Source organism: Eucyclogobius newberryi, unplaced genomic scaffold (assembly GCF_026437365.1).
Source record: "Eucyclogobius newberryi isolate DKJ021-1_F unplaced genomic scaffold, fEucNew1.0.hap1 SCAF_18, whole genome shotgun sequence".
NCBI classification, from domain to species: Eukaryota; Metazoa; Chordata; class Actinopteri; order Gobiiformes; family Gobiidae; genus Eucyclogobius; species Eucyclogobius newberryi.
This window is the reverse complement of record NW_027315812.1, coordinates 33,076,583-33,101,127: the sequence shown is the minus strand read 5'-3', so window position 1 is coordinate 33,101,127 and position 24,545 is coordinate 33,076,583. Positions and strand designations below refer to the sequence as shown.

Sequence of the window (24,545 nt, the reverse complement as noted above, 5' to 3'; positions counted from 1 at the left end):
CCCTCATCTGCCTGAAGAGTGGCTCCAGTTTGCCTCCGACGGTCCCTCATCTGCCTGAAGAGTGGGTCCAGTTCGCCTCAGTCGGTCCCTCATCTGCCTGAAGAGTGGCTCCAGTTCGCCTCAGTCGGCCCCTCATCTGCCTGAAGAGTGGGTCCAGCTCGCCTCAGTCGGTCCCTCATCTGCCTGAAGAGTGGGTCCAGTTCGCCTCAGTCGGTCCCTCATCTTCCTGAAGAGTGGGTCCAGTTCGCCTCAGTCGGTCCCTCATCTGCCTGAAGAGTGGGTCCAGCTCCAGTCTCCTTGTGTCCGTCTGTCCGTCTGTGAGAGTCGGATCTCTCCTTCACTGGAACTCCTCCAGGTTTCTACGCTTTTTTCCCAAAGAGGTTTTTTTTGTAGTTTTTCCTGGCCGAGAAGGAGAGTCTAAGGACAGAGGACCCTGGGACATCGTCCCTCGCCACCACAGACATTGTTGATTCATTTCTCCCTGTGGCCCTCAGAGGCAACTGTTGTTGTGATTTTGGGCCTTACAAAAATAAATTGATTTGATGTTTGCAACCCTAACCCTTAATAATACAATCTGAAGCGTATCGAGGGCCGCCATATTAGATTCTGTAACTTCCGTCCCGTTTCCGTATATGAACTCGTGCCGCCCCATAGAAAATGCATCAAATATTCATAATAAATGAGGGTGACAAGACAGTTAGTGAGAAACTCTTACCAGACAAAGCTTTTATGGCCAGAGCATTCAGAGCATGAGACCAATTGAAGAGGAAGCGTCTGGAAAGGATTATTTCTTAAATGTCTTATTAATTTTCTTTTAATCAAGAGAAAATCTTGCTTGTTTGCACTCACTTTGGATGTTCAGGTCCACAGCGTAGCACTGCCCCTAGTGGCTGGAGGAGGGACATGATCATGACCAGACAGCCCAGCACTGGATGCGCCCCCTGGAGGCACACAACAACATCAACCTGCTTGCTTTCCCTCCACAGTGAGTAAGAGTAGAGTGAGACTGACCCCAGACCAGGTGCGGGCGTGCGAGAAGACCAGGATGAAGGCGATGATGGTGAGTGCTAGGGTTAGACACATGACCAACACGTGCACCTACGTGAACAAAAGTCCAGTCCTGTTTTAAGACCGTAATCATCATTCCTGTGCCAATGAAAACTCAAATCCCCTAAATCAGGAACCACCGGTCAGTGGCACTATCTCTGACCATGAAGACGTGCTTTGAAAGACTCATAGACTCAGTGTTGTGCCTGAACGCGTTCATTGAACGAAAGTTCATGAACGCGTTCATAATCTTGGTGAACTGAACGCACTGTACTACTGCTGACGAACGAAACTGTGAACGCGTTCATTCTGGTGTCTGTGAACAGCACATTCATTGGCTCGAGGCATGAAGTTCCAACGGAACGGAATGCTCGAGACTTTGTTCTTGCTTATAGTTTTGCATGGTAATTTTGCCAAAACTCTGGCTTTTTTGACCCCCTGAACATTGATGAATGTCCCACATGGGACATAGACGCGATCGGCTCGGCCTGAACTCCAATAAAATGGAGGTTGTAGAACGCCCATCGCAACAGTGGCGACTAGTTCAAAAAAGAAAAAACATGAAACGCTTAATCTTTGGCCTAGGCACATGAGACTTGGGACAGTGATAGAGCTACCTTTGACCTCTGACCTCTGACGAGTAAAACACACCTGGAGCATCGCTCTATGATAAACAGGAAGTCAGCCATGTTGAATCACCACAGTTGACTTTCTTTTTTCAAAATCGTACTTGTCCTAGGTTTTTTGTCCGATCGAGCTCAAAACAACACTTTTTGCATCTAGAGACATTGAAATTCAATAAATATTCAAAAGAATGTTGATATTCTTTACGGTCTCTGCGTAACACGCCCTCAAAAAAGGCTTAATTTCCTGTTTTTTCAAGGACAAGTCACGCCTATTTGAAATGATCTACGGAGCTCATATTTCACTCACTAATGTGTTTTTATGTCTGAGTGGAAATAAATACCCATGTAACAAATTGACTCTATAGCCCCCCCCACCCATTGTGTGAAAAACTCAACATCTGATTTGTTTGAAACTCATGGATTATATTCTCCTCGAGACGCCATGAAAAAAGTGTATTGCAGATATTTTGTATTTTCACAATTGGCCAGCAGTGGTGCAATGAATGCCTTCACTTCCTCTTTTATTTTGATGGGACATTTCCTCTCGTGCCGCAGTCTTAGCATTAGCATTAGAGTTAGCGTTAGCATTAGCGGCGGGTCTCTGTTTTTAGGTGACGGAGGTACAGGGAGGAGGGGGTGCAGCCGGGTCACCGAGGCTCTCTCTCCCTTTCTCCCTGCTCAGGTCAGTGCAGGACCTGGATCGCCTGTGACATTATCAAAATAAAGGCCTCTGTGTTTTACAGATACAGAAGGAGTTTTATTTTGACATAGCCTGACAGTGACAGATGATTGCCTAAAGAACTTGTTAAAAGTCCTATGTTTGTTTCTGATGTTAAACAAAAATATTATTGTGACCACGCCCTCAGACTAACCCTATGGTCGCCATAGTCTTTGATAATGAAAAGACGCTCAGTCAGCAATTTGGTTCACGTCAAACTTTAACAAACTCCTCCTAGGGCGTTACGCCCACTGGCCTCAAATTGGTGTACGTCCTCTGGACAAGTGGGGCGGTTGCACGGAAAGGCGGTTGCGCGGGTGGCGATGATTCTTTTTGATTTTGTTCAATAAGGTGTCGGATTTCTACAGACTTCCAGGCGAAAATCACACCGTCATGTTGCCCAACCAGAGCCTGGCGAGTGTGAGAGCTCCGAAGTTATATAGGCCGATGGCGCAGACAGAGTTCGGGTGTTGCACCACACTGCACATGTGCATCAAAACAAAAAGCAGCATGAACGCAACAGCAACAGAGCAGCAGGAGTCGCCCTACGACCAGTTACAAGGAGTCGCCCTACGACCAGTTACAAGGAGTCGCCCTACGACCAGTTACAAGGAGTCGTCCTACGACCAGTTACAAGAAGTCGCCCTACGACCAGTTGCGTGAGTTTTATGATGCGGTCGGTGAGGATGGAACAATCTGCATTTCTGTGCAAACTTTGCCTCTGGGGAAGTCTGTCCCTTCAGTGTGAATGTAAATCCTGGGTAAAGATTCAAAATATGAAGATGAATCTGACACATATTTTCAGCATTAAACTAATACAATAATTGCTGCCTGTGGTTGTATTTGGGCTGTGGAAATAATTTAGAAACATTATAGCATAATATTGAAAATAAGAACTGAACTAGTTCATTTTTTGGAGCTGTGAACTTAGTTCAAAATTTTGAATTATGAACTACGAACTGAACTAGTTCATGTAGAACGTGAACTTTCCCAACACTGCATAGACTTTCACTGAAGCTGCTGGACTGAGGGCGCGGTCCCTCTGCTCTACACCTGAGCCATCATCCCTCAGCATCTGGTGATAGTATCCTCAGTGACTTTTATGACTAGGCAAGCAGACTTAGGCTTATCATCAATATTCAGTCAATAACAATCACTAAATCCATTTTTTTTACTAATTACATTGTAATTTCGTGGGTTATTATTTTCTACAGGTATATTAAACACATATAAATAGTAGTTCCAAGATGGCGCCACAGACGGCCACCCTGGTGTTTCGGGTCTTCTTCCTGGTCGTGCGTTGCACGTCACTGGAGCATAATCTCTGATTGGCTGCTACGCCGCGTCTGCTGCAAGAAAATTCAGCTTTGTTCAATTTTTCTTTGTCGGATGCGCTGGCCGCTTCGACCGTGCTGGACACTCATCCAAAGCATCCAAAGCGTTTGGCGCTCAAACGCCCTCGGCGCATCGCGTCTGACGCTCAAAACGCAGGATTCGTGCAGCAAAAACGCTGGGCGCCCATGATGCGCGTCCACATAGACTTTGAATGTAAACTGGACGCTTTGTACGCTATAATGAAATGACTGGCTGTATTTCTCTCGTGAAAACAGCCTTAGCTACAAACAATGACCTGTTGCTAAAAGCTAGTAATTTTAAGCACTTATTGAAAGCTGCTGTCGTCATGCTCCACATGCGCAGTCGGTGCCTGGGAGCAAAAGGTGCCATGGTTTTAATCTGCACTGTATTGGCCTGGCGTGTCCTCAGAGCATGTGCAGAGCTCTGAAAGAAGCTGCTGTCCGCTCTGGTTCTAAAAGCTCATGTTAGAGAGCGGAGCTTGGACAGGCCTCTGAACACGCCCACAGACTGAGCAGCTGCAGGAAAAGAAGAACCAAGCTTCCTGTAGTACTGCTCAGTGGCCTGTAGAGGCCACTAAAAGACACTGACTTCGGCCAAGCTTCAGCAGCAGAAGTGAGGAATTTAAATATAGTTGTGACACACCGTCATTTTAGATTTGATTGATTTGATGGTCCTGACTTCAGGGTGGACAAACTGGGACCACAAGGCTTCAGCACCCCTCTATGTAACTGGCTGTTAAGGTACGCGCACATATACAGTATCAAAACACTCCAGACACCATGTGTTGGATGCCTGAAAATTTACACTAATTCACACGTATGAATCTGCGACGCACACTGGTCTGAAATTTGCCTGACCAGCCGTTCCCAACACGTTTTGACAGACTTTACAAAACCTGAGGGTCTGGGATCCAACCCAGTCGCGCCAATTTCCAAAGAGAGTGATTGACAGGCGGATTAACCAATCAGACAAACGCATTGTCCGTTCGTGTCTAAACAAACATGGAGGATTACGAGGAAAGGATAAAAATAACACAGACTGAGAAACGTTGCCGACTTCTGCTGAGTCAACAAGCGACGCACTAAACTCTGTAAATCTGAGGTAAATAATGTTATATATTTTGTTCTGAACGTTCCGAAAATACTTGAGAGACACGTGACACAAATTAGCGGCGATGGTTGGAGCGGTAAATGCTGGAAAGTGTTTTTTGACGCCCTTCAATGGTCTGAATCCAGACCGAGACGCATTCGAACAGAATGTGAGGCTGGCGGGTCAGGCAAGTCTGAAATAGTGACAATACTAGACTGAAGCTGATTTTGGAAGAGAGACATATTCCCCGCTGGAATAGAATATCACAAGCTCTTATTTCATCCTCATGAAACTTAGAAACAAACGTTTTTGCATGACCAGAGGGCTCCTCTGATGCTGCGGTGCTTAGCACTCATCTGAAGGTATAAAATGCACAGAAACGACACAAATACAGTCTACCACCGGATATTTTGGCTCATAGGCTTTATTAGACAGGAAATCCTGCGTGAAATAGGGGTGAGAGAGAAGGGAGGACATGCAGTAAATTGTTAGGATTCAGGATCCTGACACTGCGGCCGGCTGCACTTGGAGCCTGGCGTACGTGTGCTGTGCCCTAACCACTCGAACACCACTGCTTTGTATAGACAAAGTATCCAGGGCAGAATCTAAACTTAATGGACCTGATGGAACAACATGAAGTGATGGGAGATTCAGAGACCCTTATTTTAGGGCCTAATACCTAAAACTTCACGTCAAAAGTATCCATTATGACCCAGTATGTTACACCACTGAGTCACCTCATGTCTCAACCAGTGCTTACCACTTACCACAAACCACAAGTCCTTCCCACAGACAGTGTGACCCTTGGCCAGTCCCTTGTTGAACCTGGCCACCATCATGCCCAGGGAGCCTGTGCCCATCCAGGCGACCAGCATCAGGGCACCTATGGGAGATGGTTCACCAGGTCAATTCACTTCAAACATGCACAATGATAAGAATAAGAAAGACATAATAACACTAGCTCTGCCGTGACTTGCTAATGTAAGCACAGTTGTAATAAACACGATTTGAGACAGAAATGCTCCGAACTGTCTGGTGATGATTTATGGACTTAAAAACATCGCGGAAGGGAAGGACTTCTGAATGAAACTGAACCGCTGGATTCTTTTAAGGAGGCTGGTCTTTCTACCTGAGGAGGTTCAAGCGTCCTGTCCTTTATGACACAATGACATGTACTGTGAGTATAATAATACTATATCCTGTGTTCCCACATAGATGTAACAGTCGGGGGGGAGGGGGGGCCCTACTGTTCACATGGTTTTGGGGCTGTGGGTCGTCCACAGCAAAGTTAGAGCTAAAATGAATGAAGTAAAACAATAACATGAGTTCCTCAAACTAAAGTCTTGTGTTTCAAAGCATTTCACAGAAAACAGTTAAAATATTCAAGAAGAATAAAACATCAGATACAAAAAATAACTGCAGAATGTTAAATGACAAAGGGGAGAGTATCTGTCCACACAGCAGAGAGGACAGGAGAGGACAGGACTGACCCACGCTCTGTCCACACAGCAGAGAGGACAGGAGAGGACAGGACTGACCCACGCTCTGTCCACACAGCAGAGAGGACAGGAGAGGACAGGACTGACCCACGCTCTGTCCACACAGCAGAGAGGACAGGAGAGGACAGGACTGACCCACGCTCTGTCCACACAGCAGAGAGGACAGGAGAGGACAGGACTGACCCACGCTCTGTCCACACAGCAGAGAGGACAAGAGAGGACAGGACTGACCCACGCTCTGTCCACACAGCAGAGAGGACAAGAGAGGACAGGACTGACCCACGCTCTGTCCACACAGCAGAGAGGACAGGAGAGGACAGGACTGACCCACGCTCTGTCCACACAGCAGAGAGGACAGGAGAGGACAGGACTGACCCACGCTCTGTCCACACAGCAGAGAGGACAGGAGAGGACAGGACTGACCCACGCTCTGTCCACACAGCAGAGAGGACAAGAGAGGACAGGACTGACCCACGCTCTGTCCACACAGCAGAGAGGACAGGAGAGGACAGGACTGACCCACGCTCTGTCCACACAGCAGAGAGGACAAGAGAGGACAGGACTGACCCACGCTCTGTCCACACAGCAGAGAGGACGGGAGAGGACAGGACTGACCCACGCTCTGTCCACACAGCAGAGAGGACAGGAGAGGACAGGACTGACCCACGCTCTGTCCACACAGCAGAGAGGACAGGACTGACCCACGCTCTGTCCACACAGCAGAGAGGACAAGAGAGGACAGGTCTGGCCCACGCTCTGTCCACACAGCAGAGAGGACAGGAGAGGACAGGACTGACCCACGCTCTGTCCACACAGCAGAGAGGACAGGACTGACCCACGCTCTGTCCACACAGCAGAGAGGACAAGAGAGGACAGGTCTGGCCCACGCTCTGTCCACACAGCAGAGAGGACAGGAGAGGACAGGACTGACCCACGCTCTGTCCACAGCAGAGAGGACAGGACTGACCCACGCTCTGTCCACACAGCAGAGAGGACAAGAGAGGACAGGACTGACCCACGCTCTGTCCACACAGCAGAGAGGACAGGAGAGGACAGGACTGCATCACTGAGTTGCTTTGCTAAATTCAACAGTCACTAACATCATTACGGTGGCTTAAATGTACAGATTAAAAGCATGTTTAGTTATAATATATTCTTATAGAAGCTTGTAGCCTCCTTTGAAAAAATATACTCAAATAAAATAAAATACGTTGGGGCAAGTGGGTCCCCTGAAAAAAGTTTGAGAACCACTGATCAACATAAACAAAAAAGTCTATTTGTCATAATTATGTTTAGAACTTTACATGAATCAAACATAATCATGATAATCACCAGAATGAACCTTTTCACACACATGTACATTCATATTGTCCTGGAGCGTGCAGGCCTCACCGTGCGCCCTGATGATGCTCGGCGTCTGCGCTCTCTGGACCTGGGCTGGTTTGCTGATGTCCACCTTCTGACCACTGACGAAGGTCTTTGTGTGGATCTGGATCTGACCTGAGAGACACAAGCACGTGTTTGGATGTGTGAGGCCGGACACATGCTCGTGCTACTGTTGTTTCTGGCTAAAAGCAAACCGAACACAGTACAAGCCTAAGAAAACCACTAGGAGGCGCCACAGTTGAATGTTCTGCCTTGACTGGTGAGAGATCAGCCCAGACACTTTGATGAGGGAAAATCCAGATTTTCAGGTTTTACTGGACAAAAATGTTGATCCCCAATGTTTTTTTTTTCTTTTTTTTAAATTTACATACAGATATATTACATTACCACAAAGTATAGTTTTGTGATGCTCAAATATAATTTTGAAGATAGAAAATTATTTTTTTCTCATATTTTTTAAAGTTAATTTTTTACCCTGGAAATTCATACGAAAGCCGATTCAAAGTGCTTCACACAACAGGAAAATGCATTAAAATCACAAAGACATGACAGAAATCACAGAACCTTGCAATTCATTCAATTTAACTGTTTTGCTGACATGAATCATACATTTTGTCCATGTTTAGTGATCCACCAGATGGAAAACCAAATCTCTTGGCCCACACTGGACCGCACTGGCCCACACTGGCCCACACTGGCCCTCACTGGACCGCACTGGCCCACACTGGCTCTCACTGGCCCGCACTGGCCCACACTGGCTCTCACTGGACCGCACTGGCCCTCACTGGACCGCACTGGCCCACACTGGCCCTCACTGGACCGCACTGGCCCTCACTGGACCGCACTGGCTCACACTGGATCGCACTGGCCCACACTGGCCCTCACTGGACCGCACTGGCCCACACTGGCCCTCACTGGACCGCACTGGCCCACAGTGGACCGCACTGGCCCACACTGGCCCTCACTGGACCGCACTGGCCCACACTGGACCGCACTGGCCCACACTGGCCCTCACTGGACCGCACTGGCCCACACTGGCCCTCACTGGCCCACACTGGCAGACACCCCAGACACTCTTTCCCATATTTATTTGACATTACCATGGTGACAGGCGTCTCCGGGATGGACACATCACTTTTATATTGATTCTTTCCCATATCAACGCGCTCTCTGCCTCTGCACACGTCTGTGCTGAGCGTATGTGTCTTTTTCGACGACTCTCTGGTCGACGCCTCCATCTTATGTGTGGAGCTTTGTATCTTTACCGACGGACCCAGTCTCGTGTGCCCTAGATTTAGCTTTCACTAAACTATTTTTTCCCAGACAAAACTCCACCAAAGCTTTTTGTGTTAAACTGGCTCTTGACCTGTGGGTCAGTGCCAGGCTCTTCCTGGACTTTACAGCGGCTTTAGTGCCGACTGACAATCTGACCCCGTGTATTCTGACCCTCTCCCCAGGCTCCTGCTCTGCTGCTGGACTTGGACACGACACAATGGCCTTTTGTGTCCAGCAGAAGTATTTACATGTTCAATTGTAATTGTAACTTGCAAAATTGTAATTCTAAATTAGCTTTAGAATCGTGAAGAAGTTCTTTAAAGAAAGACCTTTTGATTTTAAGAAAATTAAAGGTGTTTTTTTCAGGCTATCCATCAAATAGTTTAAGACATAAAAGAGAAGAGTGCAATGAAAAATAAAACGAAGATGTCAGCTCCTCACCGTTGCTGCTGGGCCCGCGGGCGTACAGAAGGTAGTAGCTTTGGCTGCTGCTGCTTCTCTGGGTGGAGATGCTGTTGGTGGAGGTGAAGGAACATCTGATCACTCTGTCCTGCACTGACATCTTTATGTCCCAAACGTTGCCCTGGAAAACATCATGTGTGAGTCATGGGCCGCCACAGGTTTGTCTGCATAACAATCCTCAAGCGAGGTAAAGTTCAGCAGGGATAACCCAAGTGCTCTGTGGTCCACCAATGCTACTCTCACAGTCTATGGAAGTGTGGGTCAAATGCAGCAGTCTGTGTAACAGGGCACATTGGTTTGCCTGCACTGAAGTCAGTGCACAGCTTGCGTTACAAAGGAGAGTGAACTTTACTAGATAGAGTGAACAGTGTAATAGATAACGTTTAGTATCTATTACACTGGCAGATCATTATTTTCCATTTTAAAATGCAACATTGATTCTTAAAAATAGAAATGGGTTCATTAACTTTACAGTACGTCACTATAAATTCCCCCAGCACACATCTCTGCTCATGAACTGGACTTGTGTTCCATAAACAAGGGCAGGCAGCAGCAGAGCCACGGGAGCGGGGGATCCTGAAGCACACACCCCCAGACTGATTCGATGACCCGCATTAGTCCCCGGTGATGGTTCTCACCCATGTGTGCGCGTGGACTTCTGTGCATGCTGTACACAGTACCACACTGTGACGCAGAGCTGGACACCTGAGTGCTCGGTGGGAGAGCGAGAGGACAGAGTCCCCTGGGGTCTGCTCTGGAGCCAAAAGCCTGATGGAACGTGCAGATCTCGTGTTGTGCTGTCAGTCTGTGCCAGTTTTACTTAGACTGGGACAAGGATTTTGGGTGAATGTGACGGCTGGTCCAGAGCGGAGGTCCAGAGCGGGAGGTCCAGAGCGGGAGGTCCAGAGCGGGAGGTCCAGAGCGGGAGGTCCAGAGCGGGAGGTCCAGAGCGCAGGTCCAGAGCGGAGGTGCAGAGCGGGAGGTCCAGAGCGGAGGTGCAGAGCGGGAGGTCCAGAGCGGGAGGTCCAGAGCGGAGGTCCAGAGCGGAGGTCCAGAGCGGAGGTCCAGAGCGGAGGTCCAGAGCGGAGGTCCAGAGCGGAGGTGCAGAGCGGGAGGTCCAGAGCGGAGGTCCAGAGCGGAGGTCCAGAGCGGAGGTGCAGAGCGGAGGTCCAGAGCGGAGGTCCAGAGCGGAGGTGCAGAGCGGGAGGTCCAGAGCGGGAGGTCCAGAGCGGGAGGTCCAGAGCGGGAGGTCCAGAGCGGAGGTCCAGAGCGGGAGGTCCAGAGCGGAGGTCCAGAGCGGAGGTCCAGAGCGGAGGTCCAGAGCGGAGGTGCAGAGCGGGAGGTCCAGAGCGGGAGGTCCAGAGCGGAGGTCCAGAGCGGAGGTCCAGAGCGGAGGTCCAGAGCGGGAGGTCCAGAGCGGGAGGTCCAGAGCGGAGGTCCAGAGCGGAGGTCCAGAGCGGGAGGTCCAGAGCGGAGGTCCAGAGCGCAGGTCCAAAGCGGAGGTCCAGAGCGCAGGTCCAGAGCGGGAGGTCCAGAGCGGGAGGTCCAGAGCGGGAGGTCCAGAGCGGAGGTGCAGAGCGGGAGGTCCAGAGCGGGAGGTCCAGAGCGGAGGTGCAGAGCGGGAGGTCCAGAGCGGGAGGTCCAGAGCGGGAGGTCCAGAGCGGGAGGTCCAGAGCGGGAGGTCCAGAGCGGGAGGTCCAGAGCGGAGGTCCAGAGCGGGAGGTCCAGAGCGGGAGGTCCAGAGCGGGAGGTCCAGAGCGGAGGTCCAGAGCGGGAGGTCCAGAGCGGGAGGTCCAGAGCGCAGGTCCAGAGCGGAGGTCCAGAGCGCAGGTCCAAAGCGGAGGTCCAGAGCGCAGGTCCAGAGCGGAGGTGCAGAGCGGGAGGTCCAGAGCGGGAGGTCCAGAGCGGGAGGTCCAGAGCGGGAGGTCCAGAGCGGGAGGTCCAGAGCGGGAGGTCCAGAGCGGGAGGTCCAGAGCGGAGGTGCAGAGCGGGAGGTCCAGAGCGGGAGGTCCAGAGCGGAGGTCCAGAGCGGAGGTCCAGAGCGGAGGTCCAGAGCGCAGGTCCAAAGCGGAGGTCCAGAGCGGAGGTCCAGAGCGGGAGGTCCAGAGCGGGAGGTCCAGAGCGGGAGGTCCAGAGCGGGAGGTCCAGAGCGGAGGTGCAGAGCGGGAGGTCCAGAGCGGAGGTCCAGAGCGGAGGTCCAGAGCGGAGGTCCAGAGCGGAGGTCCAGAGCGGAGGTGCAGAGCGGGAGGTCCAGAGCGGGAGGTCCAGAGCGGAGGTGCAGAGTGGGAGGTCCAGAGCGGGAGGTCCAGAGCGGAGGTCCAGAGCGGAGGTCCAGAGCGCAGGTCCAAAGCGGAGGTCCAGAGCGGAGGTGCAGAGCGGGAGGTCCAGAGCGGGAGGTCCAGAGCGGAGGTCCAGAGCGGAGGTCCAGAGCGGAGGTCCAGAGCGGAGGTCCAGAGCAGGAGGTCCAGAGCGGAGGTCCAGAGCGGGAGGTCCAGAGCGGAGGTCCAGAGCGGAGGTCCAGAGCGGGAGGTCCAGAGCGGGAGGTCCAGAGCGGGAGGTCCAGAGCGGAGGTCCAGAGCGGAGGTCCAGAGCGGGAGGTCCAGAGCGGAGGTCCAGAGCGGGAGGTCCAGAGCGGGAGCAACAAGTGTGTAACGGCGCTGCGCTGTTTATGTGAGTGCGAGAAAAAACAACCACATAAAATTGGACTGAATTTATTATTCTATAACTTATAATCCGTGTTATTTATGCCCATGAAGGTTGTTTCATTATGATTACCTGGTCCATGTGGGGAAAGCACCAGACCACGCCTTCAAGTTGCTTCACTCCACCTGATATTTTGGCATAATCACGTCTCTTTTAGAACTCATCTACTGTGCCAATGAAAGATGTCAGGAAATGAGCTCCGCAGCGCCCAAGTTATCGCTGAGACTCGGGCAAAATTGTCTATTGTGAATCTGGTGTGTGATCAGCAGCCTCTGTTCTGTCAGTCTGCCCCAGGGCAGCTGTTGCTACAGAAGCATCCTACCATCCCCACCAGGTGTGGAGTGAATACGGAATGCACAGAATTGTAAAGTGACTAATGTATTATTATTATTATTGAAATGTTTTACCAGAGAAACATTTTGCGGTGTGACTGTCCCCGTGGAGACGGCGTGCTGGAGCTGCAACTGACCACTGCTGTCCAGAACACACATGTATATGTCATCGTCTCCCTGGAGAAAAGAAAGAGCAATCAATCAAAACCAAAGCATTTCAGCAGCAAACAAAGCAGGTGAATAGTTCAAGACAAGGGCCGGAGGAAATAAGATCTTCCAAGTTTTTTACTTTTTTACAATTTAAGGAGAAAATGGAGAAAAAAGTCTAAAATCTTGTATTTATTACCATTTCTTGGTCGTCTGAGAAGCCGAAGGAGATGTAGCCGTCAGAAGGGCCGGACAGATGGTACTGGATGGCAGAGGACCCAGGGGACACCACCATGGCTGACAGGAAGTAACAGGAAGCAGGATCCAGAGCCGGGTCACAGCCTGGAGGGTCCCGGAAGCACACCTTGGACACACCACAGCCCCCCGCTGAGATGTTCTGTCAGGAGAGTGTTGTCATTAATAAACATTTCATACATATATATTCTTGCTCTGTCGGCTTCTCTCTCATGGACTCGAGGTTAACTCTTAGTGTGGGTCTGTCTCAGATGAAGTAATTCTGTTCTTCTGCCCTCACCTGTTTCTTGACCACAACGTTGTTAGGAACGGACAGAGAAAGAACATCTTCATGGAAAAGTACTGTCTTACAGCAGAAGAGAAAGTTTGCCACGCAGAACGCCCGGTGGACGCGCACGTGAGGGGCAGAAATGTGCTGCTGTGATTGTATTAGCCTGTAATTGTCAGGGAATAAACTCATGTTTTCTCAGATATATTGAATCCAACCAGAGAGCACAGTGGAGCTGGATCACATTTTGATCAGTTCTACCACGTGTAGGGCCCGTACGTGTGCACATGTAACCACTCCAGGTGAACTGTTCCCCAAACGGAATAAAGAACAGAAGGAACACACCCAGAGCGAAAGGAGGAGGTCCTTTTGAACTGAACTGAGGATAAATCGCTATGAGCCAAATGCGCTGCACTGACTCTTAAAGCGATTTTATAAAATAGTCCTACAGTTAAGTTAAGTTCCAAGTCATTTCCTCAACAAAATGACTCAAAAACCTGTTGTTTACAGGAGCCGTGTGCAGCCTGCACGCTCAGCGCTTTAAAACAGGTTTAGTTCCTGTTTTAAAGCGCTGAGCGTGCAGGCTGCACACGGCTGAACCTGAGTCAGAGCCTTCAGCTGCAGAAGAGCCACTCGTGTTTCACAGGCTGGACTGGGATCTGGCAACTCAGAAGAGACTCATGTGAGGCTCATTCTACTTTCTGATTGGACGATCGTCCTGAGAACCAAAACACCAAATGAAAACCCTAACCCAAACATGGACATGTCCACTGTTTGTGTAAATACCAACATGAACTCTAAATTTTACATTCTGTGTGGTTTCTTTAATAAGTCTGTTTGTCAGTGATAAATGTGAGTGACATGTCATTCCTTTGACGCTTCTGCTAAACATTATGAATGTGTGTCACCTGCAGAAGCGCCACATTTGACCCAGTCAGCATCTTGTTCTGGTCACAATATGAGCACATATTCCCATGAGCGGACTCTGTTCAGGAACCTACACTGCAACTAACAGAGGCCAATGCTTCCTGCCTTTTGAGTTTAGTTTGTAACAGTTTCTGTCCATCTGCTGTTGGATCATGAACATTTCTCAAACACTGTCACTTTAACCATCGTTTAATCTCTCACTGTCACTTTCTGCTCTTCATATGTAAACTCAACTGTACATGTGGGAACATAGTAAGTTTATTTTCATTCTTATTTTTGTATCTTAGAGCAGATTGTAATTGTTTTTTTTTCTTCTATATGTTATTTTATCATTGTTTTATGTTGCACTGAATCACCAGGACAAGTTCCTGTTTGTGAATTCTGTTTATTGATAATGGCAATAAACCTTTTTCTGATTCTTAAATAAATAAATCTGAATTTATTGAGCGATATGCTAAATATTACAATCATCTGTAGGTTTGTGTCAGATACATGAGACAACATGACTTACTCTCTTTGGCCTTGAGGAGGTGACTGAAGCCATCTGCTGCTTATGAGGGTTCATACTTCACTGTGATTGGTTAAATCCACCTGTCACTCACTCAGAGCATGAGGAGTGGGTTCGAGCATCGAGCTGACGCTCTTTTGAAACCTTGTCTACAATGGCTCACTGCTGGACACATGAGGGACACAAAGACGTCCCAATGTTGTCCAAGCCTAATTCTAAAGTGTCCAAAATGTGGTGGAAAGTATAGAATGTAGCATAATGTCCCTTTAAAGCACAACTCAAAGACAAATGTGTTTAATATACACAGAGGCTACAAGAACAGGTCCATCACAACACGTCCAGAAGCGCAGTCCAAACATAGAACATCAGAGGCTCCGCCCTCTCCTCCTGGTCAGGCCCTGGGGAAAGGGTCACCTTTAACCCCGTCACCCTTTGACTGAAATGTTTTTAAAAGCTTATAAATTAGAACTTTCAAGAGCAATAATATCTAAATTATATAAGTGTCTTAACTATTTGGGCGAAAGGGTAATTCTATTTTGACTGATGAAGAATGGGAAAATACATGTACATCTCAGGTGAGGACCACCGGGAATTCTGTTGGAAAAGTGTGTCTGGTTTCTTTCTAAGCCCATGTCAAAGTGCCCATTCCTCAAAGGGAAATGCAGACTGTTGGAGAGGATGTGGCAGCAGGAGACAGACTGTTGGAGAGGATGTGGCAGCAGGAGACAGACTGTTGGAGAGGATGTGGCAGCAGGAGACAGACTGTTGGAGAGGATGTGGCAGCAGGAGACAGACTGTTGGAGAGGATGTGGCAGCAGGAGGCAGACTGTTGGAGAGGATGTGGCAGCAGGAGACAGACTGTTGGAGAGGATGTGGCAGCAGGAGACAGACTGTTGGAGAGGATGTGGCAGCAGGAGGCAGACTGTTGGAGAGGATGTGACAGCAGGAGACAGACTGTTGGAGAGGATGTGGCAGCAGGAGGCAGACTGTTGGAGAGGGTGTGGCAGCAGGACGCAGACTGTTGGAGAGGATGTGACAGCAGGAGACAGACTGTTGGAGAGGATGTGGCAGCAGGAGACAGACTGTTGGAGAGGATGTGGCAGCAGGGGACAGACTGTTGGAGAGGATGTGACAGCAGGAGACAGACTGTTGGAGAGGATGTGGCAGCAGGAGACAGACTGTTGGAGAGGATGTGGCAGCAGGGGACAGACTGTTGGAGAGGATGTGACAGCAGGAGACAGACTGTTGGAGAGGATGTGGCAGCAGGAGACAGACTGTTGGAGAGGATGTGACAGCAGGAGACAGACTGTTGGAGAGGATGTGGCAGCAGGAGACACTGTTGGAGAGGATGTGGCAGCAGGAGTCAGACTGTTGGAGAGGATGTGGCAGCAGGAGTCAGACTGTTGGAGAGGATGTGGCAGCAGGAGGCAGACTGTTGGAGAGGATGTGGCAGCAGGAGTCAGACTGTTGGAGAGGATGTGGCAGCAGGAGGCAGACTGTTGGAGAGGATGTGGCAGAGTGTTGGAGAGGATGTGTCAGCAGGAGACAGACTGTTGGAGAGGACGTGGCAGCAGGAGACACTGTTGGAGAGGATGTGGCAGCAGGAGTCAGACTGTTGGAGAGGATGTGGCAGCAGGAGGCAGACTGTTGGAGAGGATGTGGCAGAGTGTTGGAGAGGATGTGTCAGCAGGAGACAGACTGTTGGAGAGGACGTGGCAGCAGGAGACACTGTTGGAGAGGATGTGGCAGCAGGAGTCAGACTGTTGGAGAGGATGTGGCAGCAGGAGGCAGACTGTTGGAGAGGATGTGGCAGAGTGTTGGAGAGGATGTGTCAGCAGGAGACAGACTGTTGGAGAGGACGTGGCAGCAGGAGACACTGTTGGAGAGGATGTGGCAGCAGGAGACAGACTGTTGGAGAGGATGTGGCAGCAGGAGGCAGACTGTTGGAGAGGATGTGGCAGAGTGTTGGAAAGGATGTGTCAGCAGGAGACAGACTGTTGGAGAGAATGTGGCAGCAGGAGACAGACTGTTGGAGAGGATGTGGCAGCAGGAGGCAGACTGTTGGAGAGGATGTGGCAGCAGGAGGCAGACTGTTGGAGAGGATGTGGCAGCGGGAGGCAGCCTGTTGGAGAGGATGTGGCAGCAGGAGACAGACTGTTGGAGAGGATGTGGCAGCAGGAGGCAGACTGTTGGAGAGGATGTGGCAGAGTGTTGGAAAGGATGTGTCAGCAGGAGACAGACTGTTGGAGAGAATGTGGCAGCAGGAGTCAGACTGTTGGAGAGGATGTGGCAGCAGGAGGCAGACTGTTGGAGAGGATGTGGCAGCAGGAGGCAGACTGTTGGAGAGGATGTGGCAGCAGGAGGCAGACTGTTGGAGAGGATGTGGCAGCAGGAGACACTGTTGGAGAGGATGTGGCAGAGTGTTGGAGAGGATGTGTCAGCAGGAGACAGACTGTTGGAGAGGATGTGGCAGCAGGAGGCAGACTGTTGGAGAGGATGTGGCAGCAGGAGTCAGACTGTTGGAGAGGATGTGGCAGCAGGAGGCAGACTGTTGGAGAGGATGTGGCAGCAGGAGTCAGACTGTTGGAGAGGATGTGGCAGCAGGAGGCAGACTGTTGGAGAGGATGTGGCAGCAGGAGGCAGACTGTTGGAGAGGATGTGGCAGAGTGTTGGAAAGGATGTGTCAGCAGGAGACAGACTGTTGGAGAGAATGTGGCAGCAGGAGACAGACTGTTGGAGAGGACGTGGCAGCAGGAGGCAGACTGTTGGAGAGGATGTGGCAGCAGGAGACAGACTGTTGGAGAGGATGTGGCAGCAGGAGGCAGACTGTTGGAGAGGATGTGGCAGCAGGAGGCAGACTGTTGGAGAGGATGTGGCAGCAGGAGACAGACTGTTGGAGAGGATGTGACAGCAGGAGACAGACTGTTGGAGAGGATGTGGCAGCAGGAGACACTGTTGGAGAGGATGTGGCAGCAGGAGTCAGACTGTTGGAGAGGATGTGACAGCAGGAGACAGACTGTTGGAGAGGATGTGGCAGCGGGAGGCAGCCTGTTGGAGAGGATGTGGCAGCAGGAGACAGACTGTTGGAGAGGATGTGACAGCAGGAGACAGACTGTTGGAGAGGATGTGGCAGCAGGAGACACTGTTGGAGAGGATGTGGCAGCAGGAGTCAGACTGTTGGAGAGGATGTGGCAGCAGGAGTCAGACTGTTGGAGAGGATGTGGCAGCAGGAGGCAGACTGTTGGAGAGGATGTGGCAGCAGGAGTCAGACTGTTGGAGAGGATGTGGCAGCAGGAGGCAGACTGTTGGAGAGGATGTGGCAGAGTGTTGGAGAGGATGTGTCAGCAGGAGACAGACTGTTGGAGAGGACGTGGCAGCAGGAGACACTGTTGGAGAGGATGTGGCAGCAGGAGTCAGACTGTTGGAGAGGATGTGGCAGCAGGAGGCAGACTGTTGGAGAGGATGTGGCAGAGTGTTGGAGAGGATGTGTCAGCAGGAGACAGACTGTTGGAGAGGACGTGGCAGCAGGAGACACTGTTGGAGAGGATGTGGCAGCAGGAGTCAGACTGTTGGAGAGGATGTGGCAGCAGGAGGCAGACTGTTGGAGAGGATGTGGCAGAGTGTTGGAGAGGATGTGTCAGCAGGAGACAGACTGTTGGAGAGGACGTGGCAGCAGGAGACACTGTTGGAGAGGATGTGGCAGCAGGAGACAGACTGTTGGAGAGGATGTGGCAGCAGGAGGCAGACTGTTGGAGAGGATGTGGCAGAGTGTTGGAAAGGATGTGTCAGCAGGAGACAGACTGTTGGAGAGAATGTGGCAGCAGGAGACAGACTGTTGGAGAGGATGTGGCAGCAGGAGGCAGACTGTTGGAGAGGATGTGGCAGCAGGAGGCAGACTGTTGGAGAGGATGTGGCAGCGGGAGGCAGCCTGTTGGAGAGGATGTGGCAGCAGGAGACAGACTGTTGGAGAGGATGTGGCAGCAGGAGGCAGACTGTTGGAGAGGATGTGGCAGAGTGTTGGAAAGGATGTGTCAGCAGGAGACAGACTGTTGGAGAGAATGTGGCAGCAGGAGTCAGACTGTTGGAGAGGATGTGGCAGCAGGAGGCAGACTGTTGGAGAGGATGTGGCAGCAGGAGGCAGACTGTTGGAGAGGATGTGGCAGCAGGAGACACTGTTGGAGAGGATGTGGCAGAGTGTTGGAGAGGATGTGTCAGCAGGAGACAGACTGTTGGAGAGGATGTGGCAGCAGGAGGCAGACTGTTGGAGAGGATGTGGCAGCAGGAGTCAGACTGTTGGAGAGGATGTGGCAGCAGGAGGCAGACTGTTGGAGAGGATGTGGCAGCAGGAGTCAGACTGTTGGAGAGGATGTGGCAGCAGGAGGCAGACTGTTGGAGAGGATGTGGCAGCAGGAGGCAGACTGTTGGAGAGGATGTGGCAGAGTGTTGGAAAGGATGTGTCAGCAGGAGACAGACTGTTGGAGAGAATGTGGCAGCAGGAGACAGACTGTTGGAGAGGACGTGGCAGCAGGAGGCAGACTGTTGGAGAGGATGTGGCAGCAGGAGACAGACTGTTGGAGAGGATGTGGCAGCAGGAGGCAGACTGTTGGAGAGGATGTGGCAGCAGGAGGCAGACTGTTGGAGAGGATGTGGCAGAGTGTTGGAAAGGATGTGTCAGCAGGAGACAGACTGTTGGAGAGAATGTGGCAGCAGGAGACAGACTGTTGGAGAGGATGTGGCAGCAGGAGGCAGACTGTTGGAGAGGATGTGGCAGCGGGAGGCAGCCTGTTGGAGAGGATGTGGCAGCAGGAGACACTGTTGGAGAGGATGTGGCAGCAGGAGACAGACTGTTGGAGAGGATGTGGCAGCAGGAGGCAGACTGTTGGAGAGGATGTGGCAGAGTGTTGGAAAGGATGTGTCAGCAGGAGACAGACTGTTGGAGAGAATGTGGCAGCAGGAGTCAGACTGTTGGAGAGGATGTGGCAGCAGGAGGCAGACTGTTGGAGAGGATGTGTCGCAGCAGGAGGCAGACTGTTGGAGAGGATGTGGCAGCAGGAGGCAGACTGTTGGAGAGGATGTGGCAGCAGGAGACACTGTTGGAGAGGATGTGGCAGCAGGAGACAGACTGTTGGAGAGGATGTGGCAGCAGGAGGCAGACTGTTGGAGAGGATGTGGCAGAGTGTTGGAGAGGATGTGTCAGCAGGAGACAGACTGTTGGAGAGGATGTGGCAGCAGGAGTCAGACTGTTGGAGAGGATGTGGCAGCAGGAGTCAGACTGTTGGAGAGGATGTGGCAGCAGGAGGCAGACTGTTGGAGAGGATGTGGCAGAGTGTTGGAGAGGATGTGTCAGCAGGAGACAGACTGTTGGAGAGGATGTGACAGCATGAGGCAGACTGTTGGAGAGGACGTGGCAGCAGGAGGCAGACTGTTGGAGAGGATGTGGCAGCAGGAGGCAGACTGTTGGAGAGGATGTGGCAGCAGGAGACAGACTGTTGGAGAGGATGTGGCAGCAGGAGGCAGACTGTTGGAGAGGATGTGGCAGCAGGAGACAGACTGTTGGAGAGGATGTGGCAGCAGGATACAGACTGTTGGAGAGGATGTGGCAGCAGGAGGCAGACTGTTGGAGAGGATGTGGCAGCAGGAGACAGACTGTTGGAGAGGATGTGGCAGCAGGAGGCAGACTGTTGGAGAGGATGTGGCAGCAGGAGGCAGACTGTTGGAGAGGATGTGGCAGCAGGAGGCAGACTGTTGGAGAGGATGTGGCAGCAGGAGACAGACTGTTGGAGAGGATGTGGCAGCAGGAGGCAGACTGTTGGAGAGGATGTGGCAGCTGGAGAGGATGTGGCAGCAGGAGGCAGACTGTTGGAGAGGATGTGGCAGCAGGAGTCAGACTGTTGGAGAGGATGTGGCAGCAGGAGGCAGACTGTTGGAGAAGATGTGGCAGCAGGAGTCAGACTGTTGGAGAGGATGTGGCAGCAGGAGGCAGACTGTTGGAGAGGATGTGGCAGCAGGAGTCAGACTGTTGGAGAGGATGTGGCAGCAGGAGGCAGACTGTTGGAGAGGATGTGGCAGCAGGAGTCAGACTGTTGGAGAGGATGTGGCAGCAGGAGGCAGACTGTTGGAGAGGATGTGGCAGCAGGAGACAGACTGTTGGAGAGGATGTGGCAGCAGGAGACAGACTGTTGGAGAGGATGTGGCAGCAGGAGGCAGACTGTTGGAGAGGATGTGGCAGCAGGAGACAGACTGTTGGAGAGGATGTGGCAGCTGGAGAGGATGTGGCAGCAGGAGGCAGACTGTTGGAGAGGATTTGGCAGCAGGAGGCAGACTGTTGGAGAGGATGTGGCAGCAGGAGTCAGACTGTTGGAGAGGATGTGGCAGCAGGAGGCAGACTGTTGGAGAGGATGTGGCAGCAGGAGTCAGACTGTTGGAGAGGATGTGGCAGCAGGAGGCAGACTGTTGGAGAGGATGTGGCAGCAGGAGTCAGACTGTTGGAGAGGATGTGGCAGCAGGAGGCAGACTGTTGGAGAGGATGTGGCAGCAGGAGACAGACTGTTGGAGAGGATGTGGCAGCAGGAGGCAGACTGTTGGAGAGGATGTGGCAGCAGGAGACAGACTGTTGGAGAGGATGTGGCAGCAGGAGGCAGACTGTTGGAGAGGATGTGGCAGCAGGAGGCAGACTGTTGGAGAGGATGTGGCAGCAGGAGGCAGACTGTTGGAGAGGATGTGGCAGCAGGAGGCAGACTGTTGGAGAGGATGTGGCAGCAGGAGACAGACTGTTGGAGAGGATGTGGCAGCAGGAGGCAGACTGTTGGAGAGGATGTGGCAGCAGGAGACAGACTGTTGGAGAGGATGTGTCAGCAGGGGGCAGACTGTTGGAGAGGATGTGGCAGCAGGAGGCAGACTGTTGGAGAGGATGTGGCAGCAGGAGGCAGACTGTTGGAGAGGATGTGGCAGCAGGAGACAGACTGTTGGAGAGGATGTGGCAGCAGGAGGCAGACTGTTGGAGAGGATGTGGCAGCAGGAGGCAGACTGTTGGAGAGGATGTGTCAGCAGGGGGCAGACTGTTGGAGAGGATGTGGCAGCAGGAGGCAGACTGTTGGAGAGGATGTGGCAGCAGGAGGCAGACTGTTGGAGAGGATGTGGCAGCAGGAGGCAGACTGTTGGAGAGGATGTGGCAGCAGGAGGCAGACTGTTGGAGAGGATGTGGCAGCAGGAGACAGACTGTTGGAGAGAATGTGGCAGCAGGAGACAGACTGTTGGAGAGGATGTGGCAGCAGGAGACAGACTGGAAAACCACTATCATGTGTTTTGGGATTGTCCTGTTGCTCAGAAATATTGGACTGATATCATTCAAGTCCTGCAGACGGGGACACCACCGTCACACCTGATTTCAGAACTATCTACTTGGACCTCAAAACTCCTGTCATGGACACAACAAGTGGATTCCTTTGGACTCCTGGCTGCAGGAAAGAAGCCATTACAAAAACATGGATGACTCAAACTGCAATCTGGACTGGATATTATAATCAACATACGGAATACAGAGATTACATTAGGACTTTATTTTGTACAAATCTGTTGATCATATTCATGGAGAAAAAGATGAGGAAATATAATGTGAAATACAAAATGTGAGGCGCAGTCATCACAATGGGGAAATCTTCAGAATAATCATTATAACTTTTGCCTTTTGTCTTGACACTGAGGCTTATAGACAGAACAGAGGGCCCTGCTGCAGGGCCGGATCTGAGACAAGGACAGCAGGGGTTGGGCCCCCAATGCATCTGGTCCAAGCTTTTGAAAGTAAAATATTAAAACATGCCTTGTTCGTTTTTAGTAATTTTAATATATTAAATATATGCAAATGCTGTTGTTTTTAATATGACAGAATACAGCAAATATTTAATCACTGATTAAAAACAATATATTACAAACTGATGTTTGTAATATAAGGCTCTGCGTTGGGAATGGTTAAATCAAATCACAATCGGCACACCCGAGCGTTTTAAAAAATAACTCAAAATGATCTTATGTCAAATGGAATTATTGACATGAGGCAACAGCGGACATATTGTTGTTTTGCTCTTCAATGCTAATGCTAGCTGGGTGCAGTCTGAGTGAGCTACAGTGGAAAAGGATGAACATGTGATGCCATGGTTCTAATCCCCAGTTCTTCATGGACGAGACAACTTGGACAAAGAGTGGATGTCCCAGGCTGAGACAGGGAGATGTCAGGGCAGAGGCGACGTCACAGAGACCAGTCAAAGAGGACCATCAGGAGGAGGCTCTGAAACACACACACAGTTAGACATGTCTTAATGAGCTAAGACAGGAAGTAGGACGTAAAATGAGACAGTACTCTCGCATTACCATTAATGAATATTATTGTATAATCTTTCCCTTTGCATAGTTCATTCATGCACAGCAAAACAGAGGTAAAACCTGACATGAGGAGGTTTTGGTTTGGAACTTCGTCTTCCGAACATGAGGCTGTCATTAATGTTCTACACGACAAAACGATCCCTTACACAAGGGGGCGAAACACAGTAACATAATCATTCAAATATCAAATAAACAAGAAAAGAAAATGCATTTTACTTTATTAGATTAGCAAGAGCACCGACGCACAACAACAGAAGACACTTGTTTTAGCACTGTAGTTTAACGCTGTTACCTACATTTACTCCTCACATACAAAATAGTGGTTATAAGTATATAAATTAATTTCGCTTTGGCGTGAAGACAAGACTCCCAGTCACTGATCCCTCACAACACGCCGAGCTCTGGGATTGTGCTGAGGAGATGAGACCAAAACAACTCATTACTGAGTTGAAAACGTGTAAAGTTCCTTGTTACTCTAAAAAAAGTAATTGGAGTACTCTAACGCGTTACCCCCAACTCTGATGCTGGGAAAGGTTTTTATTATTATGTCTTAAGTGTTTGTAGAAGCTGTGTAAGTTATGTTAGTGTAGTTTAAACTCCTATAATACGGTAAATCAAACTTTTGGAGCTTTTAGCTTTTAACGTTTCCTCATCAAAGACATACCTTGGGTTGTGTTTTGTTTCACTGATGCGTGTTGGGCTCGTCTACCTCTCCAGATGTAAAAATGCTTGATTCCACCTTGTGATGTCATTAGATGGTACTCCATGAAGTGCTCTTCTGTGATTTATAGTAGTTAGAAACTCTAGACTAACTAAATAGTCCTTGTGCCCTCTGGTGGCAACTGTGTTATTATTATACAAAGTACATCAATAATGACACACATGGATTATTATTTTATATTTTGGACATTTCAAAAAACAAAAATATTGATCTTAATAAGAAAAGCATCTGGTTGAAAACTGTGGCTCTGACTCTTGCTCCTCTAAACACTGTTTCATCTTACACATTCGCACACGTTTGCACAAGGCGTACGGGGAAACTCATCGCATGCGTGTAGAATACATACAATCTAACCTATTTTTTCACAACTGATGCAAGCAGAGGTCCTTTCAAATACATAAAAGCATGCATCTGTAACCCTGGTTAAAAACTCGGCTCTGATCTCTCTCTCACTCACTCTCTCTCTTCCGTTACGTCATCACGTTGTTGCGCTGTGTGTCGTGCGTCAGTCCGTCACCTGACGATGCGCCGCCAATCGGCTGCATATAATCAGGAAGTTAGTTGCGGCTAATGACATGTCAGGGGGAATTCGGGTTGTTGCTACAGGAGCCGTCTACCAAGCTCAGATCGTCTTATTTAGGGTGTGTTTTTGCTAACATTGAAACCGGTCAGCTTGGCGAGCTAGAAACTGAGCCGAACTGAGCCAAACTGAACTCCAGGCAGCCTAAAGCTTCACTACAAGCCCGGACGCTACCACAAGAACTCTACCTGCTCTGGTTGGGCCGGAAGAGGCTCTTGTAGCCACCCTTTTGTTTTTCTCTTTTCTTTTGCTCGTGGTTTACACACA

At 50.4% G+C, this 24,545-nt stretch overlaps 1 protein-coding gene across 1 annotated transcript in view; it reads right to left on the bottom strand.

Annotated features, from left to right (window-relative positions):
* The window catches only part of LOC140364353 (putative ferric-chelate reductase 1), a 60,986-nt gene that overhangs the window by 4,255 nt on the left and 32,186 nt on the right, over nt 1-24,545 (bottom strand). The window contains exons 7-15 of the mRNA XM_072450448.1: nt 13,176-13,329; nt 12,840-13,037; nt 12,569-12,670; nt 9,438-9,579; nt 7,728-7,835; nt 5,604-5,719; nt 1,012-1,098; nt 850-941; nt 716-774 (exon numbers count right to left, since the gene is read on the bottom strand). Coding sequence (XP_072306549.1) covers nt 716-774; nt 850-941; nt 1,012-1,098; nt 5,604-5,719; nt 7,728-7,835; nt 9,438-9,579; nt 12,569-12,670; nt 12,840-13,037; nt 13,176-13,329 — 1,058 coding nt within the window. The remainder of the gene's footprint in view (nt 1-715; nt 775-849; nt 942-1,011; nt 1,099-5,603; nt 5,720-7,727; nt 7,836-9,437; nt 9,580-12,568; nt 12,671-12,839; nt 13,038-13,175; nt 13,330-24,545) is intronic.